The sequence below is a fragment of the Carya illinoinensis genome, chromosome 7 (genome assembly GCF_018687715.1).
Source record: "Carya illinoinensis cultivar Pawnee chromosome 7, C.illinoinensisPawnee_v1, whole genome shotgun sequence".
Classification (NCBI taxonomy): domain Eukaryota; kingdom Viridiplantae; phylum Streptophyta; class Magnoliopsida; order Fagales; family Juglandaceae; genus Carya; species Carya illinoinensis.
In genome coordinates this window covers 4,116,777-4,134,575 of record NC_056758.1, presented here as the reverse complement: position 1 = coordinate 4,134,575, position 17,799 = coordinate 4,116,777, and the positions used below count along the sequence as shown (strand labels likewise).

Sequence of the window (17,799 nt, the reverse complement as noted above, 5' to 3'; positions counted from 1 at the left end):
AAATGAAGGAGCTAAAAGAATATGAACAACATGAAAACAAGATTGTATGGATGTTCTCTCTCTTGCCACAAAAATTCTTACTACTTATACCTAGAATGGATAAATGTAAAAAAATATACAGGCTCTCAGGATGGAGAAAATAAAGGACTGACATTGTACCACACCCCTTTTTTTTATCATCTATGAAAAACAATGAATCGAAGTGTTAATGAGTAAAATAGCTTGAAATTTTGTTACACAAGATTAAGACTACATGTTAAACCCAATTGATGCACAAATTTTCCAGGAAAATCTCCATGAGGATAACCTGTCACCCCACCTAGCTTTCCAAATGAACCCAATTCGTCGGAAAAGCGTCAGCATTGATTTCCTTTTCTGGTCAATGACATTCTTGGCTCTTGAATTAACAACATGATTATCGACTGGATGCAGCTCTGAGGTTGTTATGGCTCTCCATCCCCAATCCATGACAGTAGTTGTTCAGCAATGATTCCATGTGTTTAACTTCTTTCGGCATTGATGCGGTAAGGACCTGATACAAACAATTGTTCAGCAATGAAAAAAGTTGCTCGGCAATGATTTAATGTGTTTAAAAAGAAGTCCTGATTTGGGGGGAAAAGGGCGAACGAATCTGATTGAAAATTAGGAAGTTGATTGATAAAATTAGGAATCTAGGAAATTTCTTGAAAATGGGCCAAAATACAGGGTATTTGTCCAATATTTACACTAAAGTTGATCATCAGCCAATGATCAATGTAATCTTTTAATGTAGAGAAAACATAGAACGCACATCAAAAGACTAATGAAAGAGAAAGGCCGAGCCAAAAATGTCCCACCAACATTATAGTGAGATCAATACATTGCTTATCAACTCGATCAAGCTACAGCTAATATGGTAAAATGCCAGGAAAATTATGTTCACATTAATGATAGTTGTTACAACAACTGCCAGTTTTATGTTATTCTAATTAATTTTATTCAATTATCAAGGTATTACATAATATGCTATAACAGCCATCAAGGATTCAAGGCAGTAGTTAGTATAAAACAGTCAAAGATGCAACTGCAATGATTACAGAATCTTATTTATTTCAATTTTTGAATAAAAATTATAAGGCTCAGAAGGACTGAAAATAACAAATATCATCGAGGAAGTAAATAACAAAAGTTAACACGAATTTAAATCTAACTTAATAAAATTTTTCTAGCTTGGCTTTGCCTTGTAACTAGTCTTGATTAAATTTTTCTTATTCGTCAAAAAAAAAAAAAAAAATCTAACTTATACCTCATAGCCAGTCTCTGTAATAAGGACCTCATCCTCAATCCTTATCCCAATGCCTCGATAGCTGCATTAGACATTCTCAGTCAGCATAGTCTATCAGAACATTTGATACCAAGAACCTAGAAACAAATGGTTTAATGCTATCACTTTCCGGGAAGAGGTATCTAATGAAGTCACAGATCTAACATTCAGGAACAGAATTGGATATTAAGTATACCAAGTAACGAAAAAGATGGGGAGCTAACTGCAATGACGGTAAAAGCAACTAATTGGCAATGACGTACATAAATCACGAATGATATTAAGAATGTAAAAAGCAAGTGGCAAGCTATCTAATTCCCAATATTCCAGATAATGAGGGAATTAAAATTCAATTGCTAATGTGTTAATAAGTAAAAAGGTTGAGAAATTAAAGCGGTTACTCCAGTACCAGGACCTCCCCACTTGATTTACCATAGGGGCATGCCACTGCACGTCACTAGAGGGGAAAAGAGGAAAAGAAACATAAGATGTTCAAGCAGTCAGTTTCTTTCATAAAGAAAATTCTGTGGGAACTGAAACGGGTGGGTAAAACCCCTTGAATTTGCACTGATTGAGCAAGCAAGGCAGTAGGCATAAACTGTTCTAAAAGTCAAGCTCATAGGAGGTATCAATAGGTACGAAGAGCAAGTAAAACATAACTATATAATGAAGTTCAAGAAGTACCTCTCTGGACCATCAAAAAAAGATGGAATGTAGATTCCAGGTTCAATTGTTATCACCTACCCAAAGCAAAAAAACTCGAGTAAACAAATCAAAGTAGTTATGCAACAGAAATACAAGTAGCCAAAGGAAAACTTCCAGTACACTTGCATTCAGCTGCTTATCATATACATGGGAGAAAATATTCACTTTTGTGCCAAAATATATCTGATTTGATGGCTTTTGTATCACGTGTTATCAAATATCATAAGAGGCATGCATAATTTCATTGGATTTCTCATTTTTCCAAAGGGAAATGCACCCCAGGAAAGGGAGGGTTGCTGAAACCTATAACTTGATATTGGTTTGACTGCTGAAATGAAGAAAAAAAAAAAATTGTTTAAAAAATTTTTGCAAGGGTGCAAAGCCCCAGTAAGTAGCTGGGGGAAAAAGAGACAATTCTAAATTTACACCCCCACAAAAATGATGTGATAACATTAAGGTATCACCATTTGCAATGAGAAAGTCAACTGTTCAACTGGGGAGGAACTTACAACACCTGGCTTCAAAGGTCGGCAGTAGCTGATCTTAGAACAATCGTGGACATCCATTCCCAGATAATGACCTGGACAACAAATTAATTACATATGCAATTTAGTACTAATTACTTTCTCAAGTAACCAATTTTTAAATTTGAGAAACTAGCAGAATTGGAATGCAATGGATTGAGCATCAACTGAGAAATCATAATGCTAAGGCTATGCCTTTTTGTGAGTAAAAGTTGCCAAAATATTAAAAGAAAAAGGGGTGACTGAGCCCCGGGGGGGGGGAAGGATTCCGTCAAGAGATACAGAACCTATAGAAGTTGGGTTCAACTGATGGTAGGATCTGCTTCCTTCATCTTTCAAAATTCCAATCTCCTTGAGTCCTTTGCGCAGCATTTCAACCTATGCAAGCATGCAGTTCTTCAAGGATTACATCATTACAATTTAACATGACTTCAAGCAGCCAGTAGATAGAAGACAAGACTAGAGCTAATTCAAGCAACTGAAATGGAAAATCCATACTGCCACAAAAAGAAGTTCCAACAGGAAATTCCCTTGCCAATGAAATATAGTGATGACTATAATCATCATTTTTGCAAAAACTGGAAAGTAATTTATAAGTAAAATGTTTATAAATATCAAAATATAACACACAATAAGGCACCTTCATGACAAATAATGTGATGAAGTTAGAAAAATAAGTTATTGTAGATACTTCAAAAAAGAAAAAAGTTATTGTAGTTGTAGATGAAATGTTATTCTTTACTAAAGACAGATGATGCAAGGAATACTGGTCAGGCAAAAACAATTCAAATTCAAGATCATACAGAATAATTGTGTATTTGCCGTATGGTAGCACCAGGTTTGCAAAGCTTCATACATTCCTTACTTGTTTGCATTATAAGATCATAAAGCTCGTCCTGAAATAAACACACAGCAGGTACAAGGGGGTTGTTAGAACAGGAAATTAAGATATATAAAAAAATTTGGTATGATATACAAAGACTCCAAAAAGTAAGCTGATAGCACTGATTACTTAAATATAATCAAGGGTTTCAAAGCAGGTAGCTTTGCTGCCTTGAAATTCACTTTGCTATTTCTACGCATGGGGAAAGCTTGATCAATCAGCTGCTGTCACACCATTTCAGTCCCTTGTGGCTGCCCTAAAATCTCTCGTATTCTTTTGGCAGATTACTTACTTTTGTTTACAAATGGATCAAAGAGGAGTCTATCGTCCTTAATGGCTTTTATTGCAGCCTATGAAGCAGATTAGGTCAGAAGATCAATCCACAAAAGAGCACTTTTTTAGAGAACAAATCCGTGTTAAGGGCAAGGAGGCAAATTGTAGCAGCTGTAACTTCCTTTGCTGATCTTTTCCAACCACATATTTGGGAGCTCCTCTAACTTATGGTAAAATCCACTCTTCTTGTTTTGAACCTATCATTGCTAAAGTAAAGAAAAAGGAAGCTGGTTGGAACGGTCGTTTACAATCAGCAGGTGGTTAACTCTATAAAATCTGTTTTAACCTCCATCCCTATCCATGCTTTATCTGTATTCTCCTCAAAAAAAAAAAAAATCATTGATCCACTTCACAAAGCTTTCTCGAATTTCTTTTGGGGGGATTTTGAAGGCCATGGTAGGAGAAAATGTATAGCCTGGCATAAAATTTGTAGACCAATTTCAGAAGGAGGGCTGGGGATACGGAGCTTATATGACACTTTGCGAGCCCTGCAGGGTAAGATGGCTTGGAGGGCAGTGAGCTTTGATTCTCCATGGTCAATGTTCATATATAAAAATATACTTGCATAATGAACCCTCATTAGAGACAGATCTACCAAAAGCTTTAGCTCTCCCCCATTTGGAAATCTAAATGCAAGTTCCATCCAATCATCCATAAGGAAAGTCAATGGAAGATTAGGGAAGGTTCACTCAATTTCTGGTCTGGGATGGCAAAGGGTCTTTACAGAGCAGAAACTTTCTTGTTACTTCTCCCGAGTTACAAATTAAAGACATATGTTCTTTCTCAGGTCGGAACCTACCTCAAATTGCAGAAACTGGCAGGTCTTCTTTGCTCAAATTTGTTCAAGATTTTCCTCTAAATTAAGCCAGGATGTGACTGCCAAGTAAGGAAACATACTACAAATGGGGAATTTACCTCTAAATCTGCATGGGAGCTATTGACACAACATTATGCTCCCTTTTCTTGCTCTAGTTCTATTTGGAATTCATCCTCTTTATGGCACAACATTATTTTCTATGTTGAAAATAATCCCTAAAATAGAAAAGCAAATAAGACTCATTGATTTAAAAGACCTATCATAAAGGACACACGAATCTTGTTGTTTGCACGTACGAGTGTGAAAAAACTTTCTACGTTAGTTTCATCGTCGAAGATGGTTTCTTAGTGATCTATAAGTCGACGGTACTTCATGATGAGTTTTATTAAAGAGTTTGTGATTGAAACTAAGTTATTTTCTGTAAAAAGAGAGGGTGGCTTGATCCGTATCTCTGAGAGAGGAAGGAGGTTCAAACAGGAGCTACTACTCGGACTGGGAACTACGCAATGGCTAGGGGGAGCTTTGGAGGGATGTGTGTCAGATAAAAGGGAAGATTTTTATTTGGCAAAGAGGGAAGGCTACCGGAGTTTCATTGTACAGAGGTCCTCAAACAGTCAGGGCCGTTACGTGAAGGTGGCGGTTTACGGTGATGGGGGACGAAACATTGCCATCTTTATCCCTGAGGAAGAGGGTGGTCGGGGGTGGAGAAAACTGTGTGAGGCGTTGCGAGAAAGCCTTCAGGTGGCAAGCAACAGCCATGGCAAGTCTGTAGATGCCCAGAAGAAACCAGGGGTAAGATGGTGAAGTCCTACAAAGAAGCAGTTACGATGGAAGGAACGTATGAGACGTTTTCTAGTGTCGGGGAGGGTGCCGTGTCCACAGAGAGAGAGGACGGAAGAGACGTGAGGGAGACGCTGGTTGTTGTACGTGATTTGCAGGTCCAAGTGAGGAAATTACAGGAGGAAGTGTCCTGGGTCAGAAAGGTGGTCGAGGCATATAAGGAAGGAGATGAAACGATGTGTTTAAGGCATAGCTTTTATAAGGGCCAAAATCACTTAAGGTGGGACGGAGGGGCAGTGGGTTGGGCTGGCTATAGGCCGAAGCCCATGGCCCATAGCTATCATACGGGCAGGAATAGAGTAGGAAGGCCAACCTTTCGGGCTGGGCCTGGGCCTTATTATAAGAAGAGCCCAGCCCGCCAGGCATGGAAGGCACGGGTTAGGGGCAAGGACCCGGTGCCCGGGTACGAAAGGCACGTACCCGACCCAGAAACCTCGCAGCGACGGCAACAAAGGTCATCCAACCAACAGACGGAGCCGACGAAGTTACCGGAAGTGGAAGGCAACAGATCCGGTGCCGGCGATGGTGTCGAAGTTGTTCCGCTCACACAGTTGTTACCGGCAGACCATGCTCCAAAACCTGTGGTGGTGCTCCCTCCACCTCCGTGTGGTGGTCCACCTTTGGCGACTGATCAGAACCTGTCAGCCTTTCAACAAACGCCGGCGAAACTGCCGACGAGAGGGGAAAACGATACAGTGCAGCTGGGGAGTCAGATCTTGCTGACGGGACAAGGGGATTCAGATCTATCGGGAGGCTATCATTCTGTGGAGATGATACAAATCATGCCGACGGGACAAGGGGAAAAGGGTGGAGGCCAGCCGAGAAATTCAGGGGTGAACAGTGCCATTGTGGAGGTGGAAAATAGTGAGAACGGTGAAACAGAAGACTCGGCCAGTGAATTGTTCCTATCAAATGAAGAGAGTTCACAGAGGTTATTACAATGGTCAAATGATCATGGAGGGGAGCTTGGCTTAGTGACGGGTGACCTGAACATGGAGGGACAGAGGGACTTTAGGGTGCAGAATCCAATTCCCCTGAAGTGTATGTACCTAGATTCAGCAAGCGTAACAGATTGGGTGTCCAGACAGTAAATGACATTAAGGACATAGTGGGACTAAAGTGTGAAGGTTATGAAGAGCAATTCATGGCGTTACTTACCGCCATTGAAGTGAGTCATCAACAACAAAGGAAAACAGGGTCCAAGAAACAGCGAGAACTCAATAGGCTAACTTGGTCGATGAATTCTGAAGGTAGCTCAAGCAGGGAGAGATCAAAAGGGAAAGGGCTAGCTTCTTCCAATAAATGAAACCAAAAATCATTTCTTGGAATGTCCCTGGCCTAAATGATGCCGGTAAGCGTCTTCAAGTAAGAAACTTATTGCGGGGATGGAATGCGGACATTGTGTGTTTATAGGAGAGGAAGTTGAAAAAGGTCACTACAAACATTATATGGAGTATATGGAGCTGTGTTTATATTGATTGGGCATTTTTGGCAGCTAATGGGGCCTCGGGAGGTGTGTTATTGATGTGGGACCAACGGGTGGTGGAGAAATTAGAGGTGGCCGTGGGTTTGTTCACAGTAGCATGCTCCTTTAGGAGTGTGAGTGACGGGTTCAAGTGGGCTTTTGCAAGTGTCTATGGTCCTAACATAGACAAGGACCGTAGACTATTGTGGGATGAACTAGCTGGTCTACATGGTTGGTGAGACCTTCCGTGGTATATAGGTGGTGATTTTAATGCTATAAGATTCACAAGCGAGTGTTTTGGAAATAGAAGAATGTGTCCTGCAATGTCCGAATTCTCATAATGCATTTTTGAGCTAAACCTCGTAGATCTACCACTGGCAGGGGGTTTATATACGTGGGCTAATAATCAGACTTGGTCTAGACTAGATAGATTTTTAATTTCCCCAGAGTGGGAAATCCACTTTCCCGAGGTGTGGCAAAAGAGACTGCCTCATTTGTGCTCGGACCATTGGCCTATCATGCTAGATTGTGGGAGGATCCAAAGAAGGAGGCAGCACTTCAAGTTTGAAAACATGTGGCTGAAATCAGAAGGTTTTGTGGATAGGGTTGGACTGTGGTGGTCTTCATACTAGATCCACGGTACCCCTAGTTTCATTTTTGCTAGAAAACTAAAAGCTCTAAAGCAAGATTTAAAGCTATGGAATTTGCAGTCTTTTGGTAATGTCGGGGAACTCAAGAAAATAAAGCTAAGGGAGATACAAGAACTAGAAAGGGTTCAAGAGTCAAGGCCATTGAATCCGGAGGAAGTAGCCCAAAAGCTAGCTTTGGTCGTAGAGCTCGAGAGGCCTATCCTATTAGAAGAGATCTCGTGGAGGCAAAAGTCTAGAGCGCTATGGTTGAAGGAAGGTGATCGTAGCACTAAGTTTTTCCACAGAGTAGCTAACTCCCACAGGAGATCCAACAACATTGAGACGCTGAAGATTGATGGGGCAGAGTGTAGGGATGAGCAGGTGATCAACAATCACGTGGTTCATTTTTTTGAACAACTTCTTACTGAACAGAATGGGTGGAGACCAAAGCTAGAGGGTATGGCGTTCGAATCCATTGGGCCAATGGATGTTAGCCGTATGGAGAGGCCGTTTGAAGAAGCAGAGATATTCGTAGTAAGGAAAATGACTAAAGACAAGGCCCCGGGTCCTGATGGTTTCTCTATGGGATTTTTCCAAACTTGTTGGGAGACTCTAAAGGATGATCTTATGAAGGTGTTCCAGGAGTTTCATTCGTATGGAAAGTTCGAGAAAAGCTTAAATGCAACTTTTCTAGCCTCGATTCCAAAAAGGGTGGGGGTAGAGGATATTAAGGAGTATAGGCCCATTAGCCTAGTCAATGGGGTCTATAAGATTCTATCCAAGGTACTTGCAAACCGACTTAGCGAGGTTGTAGGGAAGATAATTTCTAAGCCCCAAAATGCTTTTGTAAAGGATAGACAAATTTTAGATGATGTGCTCATCGCTAATGAATGCCTGGACACTAGATTGAAGGCTGGCTTACCAGGGATTATATGCAAGTTAGACATGGAGAAGGCGTATGATCATGTTAATTGGGATTTTCTTATTGACATTTTGGGGAAGTGTGGCTTCGGGGAGAGATGGCGAGCATAGATCCGTTGGTGCATATCTACGGTAAAATTTTCAATTCTTATAAATGGAAGCCCTACTGGATTTTTCAACAGTACTCGAGGCCTAAGACAAGGAGATCCGTTGTCTCCATTATTTTTTGTTATTGTGATGGAGGCTTTTAGCAGAATGATTGCAACACTGGTGGTAAATGGACAGATGACTGGTTATTCGACTGGAACCCCAGGAAGGGGTAGTATTAACATTTCTCATCTGTTGTTTGCAAATGACACCCTAATTTTTTGTGAGGCAAATCAACCCCAAGTTCGAGTACTGAAGGCACTTCTTCTATGCTTTGAGTTAGTTTCAGGTTTGAAAGTGAATCTGGACAAACCAGAGATGGTGCTGGTGGGTGGGGTTCAGCGCTTAAGACAGTTGGCTAATACTCTAGGGTGTAAGATTGCTACTCTTCCCATGACATATCTTGGTCTTCCTTTGGGGGCTCCATCGAGAGTTGTTACACTCTGGGACACAGTGATTGAGAAAGTCGAGCGACGCTTAGCAGGGTGGAAGAGAATGTACCTGTCTAAAGGGGGCCGGATTACGCTAATAAAGAGTACTCTTTCTAACCTCCCAACCTATTTCCTATCTTTGTTTCCCATTCCAGCAAGGGTAGCACTCCACATTGAGAAATTACAACGTGACTTCCTGTGGGGCGGAATAGGGGAGGAGTTCAAATATCATCTTGTCAGGTGGGAGCAGGTTTGTAGACCCATCTCGAGTGGCAGGTTGGGCATTAGAAAGCTAAAAACCTTTAATCAGGCGCTACTTGGCAAGTGGCTATGGAGATATCATAGAGAACCAGATGCTCTTTGGAAGGTGGTGATTAAAAGTAAGTACGGGGGTTTATGGGGTGGGTGGTGCACTAAGGAAGTGCGAGGGGCATATGGTATGGGAGTGTGGAAATATATCAGACAAGGATGGGGGGTTTTCTCTCAATACACTAGGTTTTGTCTGGGAGAAGGAAACAGGATCAAATTTTGGTATGACACTTGGTGTGGTAATTGTGCACTTAAAAGATTTATTTCCAACACTATTTGCAGTGGCAAGTGACAAAGATAAATCAGTGGCGGAAGTCATGGTGGTAGTGGGGGAGCATATCCAGTGGAACGTCAGTTTTAGCAGGGCGGCACAAGATTGGGAAATGGACACTTTTGAAGCCTTTTTCAGTCTTTTGTATGCAACCAAACCAAGTAATCAGCTTATAGATTCATTGTGGTGGATACCATCGGGAAAAGGACTGTTTTCAGTCCGCGCTTTCTACAAGGCCCTAATACAAGGGCAACCCTCTCAGTTCCCGTGGAAAAAGCTTTGGAAACACAAGGCGCCTCTCAAAGCGGCGTTTTTCGTGTGGACCGCTTCTCTGGATAAGATCCTCACAACGGATAATTTGAGAAAACAGAGGGTGATCATTATAAATTGGTGTTATATGTGCAGTAAGGGGGGTAAATCCGTGGACCATCTATTATTACATTGTGAGGTAGCTAGAGGGTTATGGAATGAGGTTTTTCGTAGACTCGACTTGGGCTAGGTTATGCCAGATTCAGTAGTGGCGGCTATTGCTAGTTGGACAGGTTTGAAAGGCAATAACCAGATAAAGGCGATTTGGAAGATGATCCCGATATGCATTATGTGGTGCATATGGAAGGAACGCAACGAACGGACTTTCGAGGACAGAGAGATCAATGGAGGAGCTGAAAGTTTTCTTTTTTAGAACTCTTTGTACTTGGGCTATTGCTATTAGTTTTAATGGCCAAAGCCTACATGATTTTCTTACGTCTGTGGATCCTACATAATCTAGGACATTCTTTGTACTGAATGTGGCATTTTGCCTATTCTTTTATTAATATACTCTTTTACTTCTCTCAAAAAAATAAAGGACACACGAAGGGAACTCAAGGAATGAGATCTGAATCCGTGTTACTGGAGCCGCAAATTTTCAGTGAATCAGTAATGTTCAGGTTATGGATACGAGATTGGAAAAGCCTCTTGGGTTTACACAACAACAGTCGGATAGAAACCCAAGATTAGGTAACCATCTAGAGGTGAGGGCAAAATTATTTTTAACCCAAGATTATAAATGCATGATACCAGCCTTTTTCTGCTTTACAGTGTAAATGAGTATATTACTGGCTTTTAGACACATCAAAATGTTGCTGACAACAATTGATTGGCATCAATTGATTAGATAATGCCCAACCATGACAAAAGGCCCCGCATGCAATTTGGTGTTCATGGAAATTCATGAAAAGCTAGATTTCAAAAATTTTTCAGTACTAATCATTTTGACTCAGAAATCGTATGAAATCTACATGAAACAAGCACCATAACAAAATTACATACTAGTTGGAATTTTATGCATAAGATCAGGAAAATGTATACTCTCAAGCCTTATCGTTTATCAGATAGTGGAACGACATTCAATGGAGCACCTATAGCAGAAGATGAAAAAAATTCCAATGGCACATACTTGAGCAGAAGAAAAGCTACCACAGGGTGGCCAGGTACGAGTAAGATCACTGGAATAACCATGCAATTCACATCCAACATCCATCAAAACAAGCTCGCCTTCTTTAATCTGCAAAATAAAGTATCACTATTACAATCATGATTGTCCTTGTACAATAAGACTATTGACCATTACAATTTAGCTTCGCGTCATATTCCTTCTGTATGGACTACATTGAAACCGTCAGCTTTTCCATTCAAATTACAGAAATTGTGCACGTGACTTGCATTTTTTCAATTAAACAATAATAGTTTTTGATAAATAATAAAATTTCGTCACAAACAAGGGAGAATATCTACAAAGAGAAAAAGCTTCAAGAAAATCATGAAAGTTAAGTCCATCAGTCTTTAGAAGCTGTCCAAAGGATATGAGTATTGAGAAAGAAACTTTTGAGTTCATCCAACATCTGTTCATGGTCCTCAAAATTTTAGCATTGCTTTCCCTCCAACATACCATATAGAACAAGTGGGAATCATCTTCCATACTGCTCCAATCTTGCACTGCCAGCTAACCATCTGAAGGAGTTAAAAAGGTTCACAATTCTTGTAGGCATGACTAATGCCAAACCAACCCTACTAAAAAAGTCACTCCAGAAAGCACTAGCAACTGCAATGTCGAAGTGGAATGAAAGATGACCAATGGACTCCTCACTCCACTTACACATGTAACACCAATCAATTATGACAACATTCTTTTTTCCTTAGATTATCCATGGTGAGAATCTTTCCTAGAGAAGCTGTCCAAGCAAAAAACACAGCTCTCGAAGGGACCTTAGCCAGCATTTTAACCAGTAAAATGAAAAAACTTCAACATCTATCTTACATATTAGCTCCACTCTAACTTTTCTTTTCTTCCTACTTAATCTTGCTCATAAGTAAGCCTTAAGGCTATTTTCTCATATAGTTTGCCGCCATATAGCTCCACCACATCATGGAGATTCACGTGCATGGTCAAAGAACCCATGACCACCATACCAGACCATCCGCCATCACAGCCAAATATCACGTTCACAACCACAGTCACAATCATCACCATATAACCATAGATAAACCTGTAATTGCCTACTCACCACATAACCATTGGCAAATCCATTATTCCAATCACCACCTCATCACATCACCATCACAAAACCAAAGCCACTGCCCAGAACAAATCCACATAAAGCACCCCCAACTAAACCCTCTATCAAGGGTAGTGGAATCTTCCCACATGAAAAGCAAAAATTAGTAACAAAAACATCTTTAATTATTTTTTGAATGAGTTGATGAGGGAGGAAATTTACAAGAGAAGGATGACTTGAAAGCACCGAAGAAATCACTGTAACACATATAAGGAGCAATCACTGTCACTAGCATCAATGCCAAATTCTTCACCGTCGTCCTCTCCCTTAGTTCATATAGCCCAAATCAAATCCCTTAATTCCTCTGCCATCAAATTTATGACGTGGATTTTTACGATTTGACTCTTAAGTCAAAATGCAATTCACTTGTATATTTCCATTAGTTTGTATGGAAAAGCTAACCATTCAATTGAGTCCAAAACAATAACAAGGGTATTCCATAGGGAGAAACACTGAAATTCTCCCAAAAATAGCCAGATTAGTCAACATTTAAATGTTTCCATCATCTATCATCTAACTGCTTTGCTCTTCAGGAAAGTGAAGGAAGTGTAAACTGTCCAGGCACCAATTTTCATTAATGGACTTACCCTCTGATCATTTCGAGAGTAATGTATAACACTAGCATTAGGCCCACCACCAACTACAGGGTTGAACCTGGTAAGAGATTGTAAAACTTAGCAAATCATTGACAAGAACCTTTCATAAAGATATTGGAAACACAGCATATAATCCACTCTTGTTTGACAGTCCGGTCACCAATTTTAAACATAAAAGGGGCATATTAAAAATGGGTCAAAAATCAAATCGTTCTTTTGGACACATCCAGAAAGGAAAGAAGCTTACGCCATCCTCTGAGCACCTCTCATTCTGCATTCATATTCAACTTTAGCCGATAGTGCAGCCTCATAAGGATATGTCTTTGAATGAAACATTGTCTGCAGAAGAGCCTACCCAAGACCAAAATTCAAGTCACATTTTAGTTTATGCAGGGAATAGTCCATTAAACATTACCAACTTGTTCATGCTTTACAGAGATAGCATCAGTGTAAAGCACAGTGAGTACCTCAGTAGGATGGTGAAGAAATATATTTTAGAACGAATTAGCATAAAAGAAGCCCCCCTCCCCTTCTCTCCCCCATCCTTCTGCTTTCATGTAAATGAAAAGGGCAATAAGAAATATAACGGACCCCTATCCCTCTAAAAATTAACTAGCCTTTGAACTGACTGATTGTGTTTTTAGGGAATGGGAATTGTTTTTTGCCACCCAACCCTATCTAAAGCCATATACTGGGTTAACTAAAATAGTGCCATAACCTCTTAGAAATAGTTGCAAATCAAATCGTTGGGTCAACCTTTTCTATGGAGAAAACCAATTTGTAGGGTCGAGAGATAAGCTCTCTGTATGTCATGAGAAAATTGATTTATTTCCATTGATTAATAGTAACTGTGGCGTGAAAAAGCGAACTAGTAAATATAATGTCATGTTGCTATCTGGTGATGTACTCTCATAGGCACTTTCTTATAATAGGTCCCTTCAATTGAAAAACAAAAATAAAACAAAACAAAATGTGCCAGCAACTGCTCATTTACCGAGTCTAAGATTAGGAAGTACCTGGCAAGCAATTGACGCTGATTCTCTCATTAACATAAGTTCTGCAGGTGATTTTATCCAACGTAACTCATGGGTGAAACTAGAGAGGTCTTCCACATTGCCATTGTTAGCTGCCTTTTGAAAGGGCTCCAATTTCATATATGTTGGTGTGGCTGTCTGCTCATTGTGGAACAACTTGGATGATCTCCTAATTATATCTGGAAGAATCTGCAGTCAATAGAAACTAAAGAGTTAGGCCTGGTTTGGATAGTGGCACCACCTCAACTCATCTCATCCCATCTCATCATTACAACTTTTCAAAACTTCAAAAAAAAATACAATAAACAACTCAACTTTTTCAAATCCCAAAACAAAAATATATATATATATATATTTAAAAAATAATATTTTAACAATATTTTATTTAACTTTCATCTCATCTCAACTCCCTATCCTAACTAGGCCTTAATATTGTGTAAATAGGAAAAACATATGACAATCTATATGGATTCCAGCCATAGAGATGACAGTAATTGAAACTTTCCTGAAGTTTAACGATAGAGTGAAGACTTAGTTGATAGGTCATGCCAACTTCTGACTAAACGCTTGGCAACACCTAGAGTTCAATAACGATAGAGTGTATGCCATAGCCAAGGAGATGACAGTAATTCCGGCCCATAGATTTTGATACTCCCATATGATAAAGATAAGGATAGGTAGTATATAGGATCCCACATTGCTTGAGAACGAAAAGTTATTGCTCTTTATAAGGTTCCAATAGGGCTCTAATTGTATCATTGACTAGTCCTTTTAGAGTATAGCCTAAATGGTTTGGGCCTTCCATTGGGACACTAGAAATGGTATCATAACATATCCCAACTAGAAATGTGGGACTTGAGCCGCGTCACCTACGATGTGCTGGCCTAATGAGAACGTCGGGAATTTAAGGGGGATAGATTGTATATCCCATATAATAAGGATAAGAGTAGATAGTGTATGGGATCCCACATTGCTTGTAAAGAAGAAGTTATTGCTCTTTCTAAGGTTCCAATGTGACTCTAATTGTATAATTGACTAGTCCTTTTGGAGTATAGGCCATGTGGTTTGGACCTTCCATTAGGGCGTTACATAGATAGTAGAGGTACTTGGATAGGAAGATGCATGTCACTTTGAAAAGAAAAACAAGGGAGATAACTGATAATATGAATTTGATGATATCTCAAATTCTCTACGTCCATGATGCTTAACTTACCGCGCAAAAAACTGCATAATTAATGACTGCTACCAGAAACTATGGAATCTCTTTGTCCTCAATGCAATTCTCTAATTTTTCAACCTCGCCTTAAGACTTGACTCACCTCAGGTAATTTTCTCATTGGATATGCATTCTCAGCCTTAAACATCTTCAATGCTGCTTCGACTCCTGCAATTTCCCCTTGCCAAATAACATCCTAAATAAATAATAAAGAAAACAATTGAGTCACTACTTGAATTACTAATTTATCTATGTAGATCATACAATAACCACAATTCAAACATATATATACACATGCAGGTTAATGTAACCATCCTTCTTAAATGACATCTCTCTCAGCCTTGCAGCATGTAAACTAGTAGTAACATCATCTATGATATATGCTGAATTGGGTATACATAAAATTTACCATAAAGAATGAAGTAATAGATATACGCTTTTGGATATCACTCTAATTACATGCCACAAATTACATATCTAGACAACCAAAAACCAGAGAAATCTGACCACATCACTGCAGTATGTGAAATGTTACAGATCTTCAGTAGGGTGTGAAGATAGTTCTAATCATGCAAGACTGAGCATACATGAGGGTCTGCTTCTGGCATGAACATGCATAAACCATACTCATGACTTAAAACTGCCACTCCACCAGGCTGTTGGCAGCCAGTAATATAGGAATAATCAGCGTCTTGTCGAAATGTGTAAGGCACAACATCTGTCATCATCTTTACAGGGGCAGCTGCAATGATGGCCACACTCTTCTCTGGGAGAAGATCCAACAACCTTTTTCTCCTCGAGATATATTCCTCACTGGTTATTCCGGGAGTGATCTCTCCTTCTTTTAGTAACTGAAAAAGCAAAGCAGAATCACCAAATTTATTAAGAAAAATTAGACTCCAAAATAATAATGTATAAAGAAATATTAGTATCCTACACAAAAGGTGGCCTTCCTGACACGTCAAGCATGAGCAGTTTGCCAGTCAGTTTGTGCACACAAATAAGCAAAAATAGATGTTAAGCTGGAGAACCTGCGGATGAGATGCAGAAGTTGGCTGTCCAATATCAACAACCTTCTTTGTACAATAGGCACGACAACCTGTAGCCTGCAAATTCAACTCATAGAACAAAGTTATACCAAATCTACGATTAACATATTATTTATATTTTTCCTAACAGAGAAATTTACATCAATTATGTGAGGTCTCCGCTAGTGAGGATGCACTGTGAAAGGGGGGAAACCTCGATTCTTCATGTCAAAAAAGAAACTTGAAAACAAAAAGAGGGGAGCTACAATTTACAAAAAGAGAGGGGGCGGGGGAATTATAAAAGAATGTTGTTTCAAGCACTATCAGATTCATGAATATCTCTCACTGATTAATAGATGATCAAAACTTTATCTCTTGTACAAGAATGGCATACAAACTACACTACCGAGAAAAGGCCATAAACTGAAGTCCAGCAAAAACCAAAATTAAAATTTGACAATATGTTTTTCTCACCCAACCAAAGAAAACTTTGAGAAGTCGATTTCTCTCAAGCTCTTGTCAAGCCTTACACCAAAAGCTACAAGGTAGTTCGTCACCAACAATTTTAAGCTCTAGTTCACGATACTCGAATAAATTACATATTTAAGTAGTATCCACGTGATATTTGATCCGAATATTTAAAAAACTCAAAGCAAACATTTTTTTTATCCGCACAGGGTGTCCGACAGTAACGTCCCGACTAATCCGAGGGTGCAGGCAAACCTAAAAGCCGGCTTACAATGGTGACTACCGATTTCAGGCGATGCCTCGAGAAATCTTCATGAAAAGTCATTAAGGTACGGTTTGGTAACAAAATATTTTCATCTCAAATTCAAAATTTTCATCTCATCATTACAACTTTCTCAAATCATCATACAAAATATAATAAATAATTCAACTTTTTCTTAATTTTTTCAAATTCCAAAATAATAATAATATTATATATTTCATCTTAAAGTCAAAATTTTCATCCCGCTTACCAAGCAGAACCTAAATTTAGAACAGAAGTTCAATGTAAACCGACTCCAAGACTATTAGAAGCTTCAGCTCAATACAGATGTGACATTTTGAGAAACAGTGAACGATTTGAGAGATTCCCAAGTCATAATTCAATCCAAAAATTATAGAACACCCTATAAAATCTCAAAAAGAAACAAAAGATACACATACGAGAACGAACGTTTATGTTTTCAAAGTACATACTTGTTTGAACGAGATTCTCTGCAGTAGTTTTCTTACGAGAATCTGCATTTTATCACTTATGGCTCCTTTTTGTTTTTCTTCTGCTCTTCTCTTCCTTAGATTCTGTCCGTACAAACTGTCGAACTCGGTATCACCGAGATTTTCAGTTTAGGGGTTAAGGGTTCGAAAAAAGTCCACGACTTTACAAGGTTTAGGTGGTGGAGAACAGAACAACGGCGCGTGTTTCTTTTCCAACTCCAAAACTGTGATTGTTTGTCATACAAACACACGAACGGGCTGGCCTGACACGGGCAAGCCAAGGGCGGAAAAAGAACGACATTTGATGCAAAACTACATGTAGGCAAGCCGACTTTTCTTTTTCTTTTTTGTTTGGATAGTAGAAGAATTAAAAATCTATTTAAAATTTTATCGACATATATAAATAATTAAAAATTTTATCTACAATAATTTTTGCATAATTTTTGTGTGTTTTATTAATATGATGTAACACTTTTTTAATATAAAATAATTGTATTGACCAATCACATCAGTAAAATCTTCACAAAAT

The 17,799-nt window shown here is 39.2% G+C and overlaps 1 protein-coding gene across 2 annotated transcripts; it reads right to left on the bottom strand.

Moving 5' to 3' along the window:
• Positions 1-3: 3 nt before the first annotated feature.
• On the bottom strand, positions 4-17,613 carry LOC122314785 (intermediate cleaving peptidase 55, mitochondrial). Of its 2 annotated transcripts, none has more exons than XM_043130369.1 (14): positions 17,253-17,611; positions 16,053-16,127; positions 15,609-15,872; positions 15,125-15,217; positions 13,788-13,994; positions 13,019-13,122; positions 12,763-12,829; positions 11,017-11,124; positions 3,336-3,428; positions 2,820-2,910; positions 2,518-2,588; positions 1,988-2,043; positions 1,286-1,346; positions 4-532 (listed from the first exon to the last, which is right to left on the bottom strand). In XM_043130369.1, the coding sequence occupies exons 1-14, from the start codon at positions 17,298-17,300 to the stop codon at positions 416-418; spliced, it is 1,455 nt and encodes a 484-aa protein (XP_042986303.1). In that variant the 5' UTR covers positions 17,301-17,611; the 3' UTR covers positions 4-415. The 2 variants fall into 2 exon arrangements, 1 of the variants encoding a protein (XP_042986303.1); XR_006243871.1 differs by having other exon boundaries at positions 450-532; positions 2,523-2,588; positions 17,253-17,613.
• Positions 17,614-17,799: the final 186 nt, after the last annotated feature.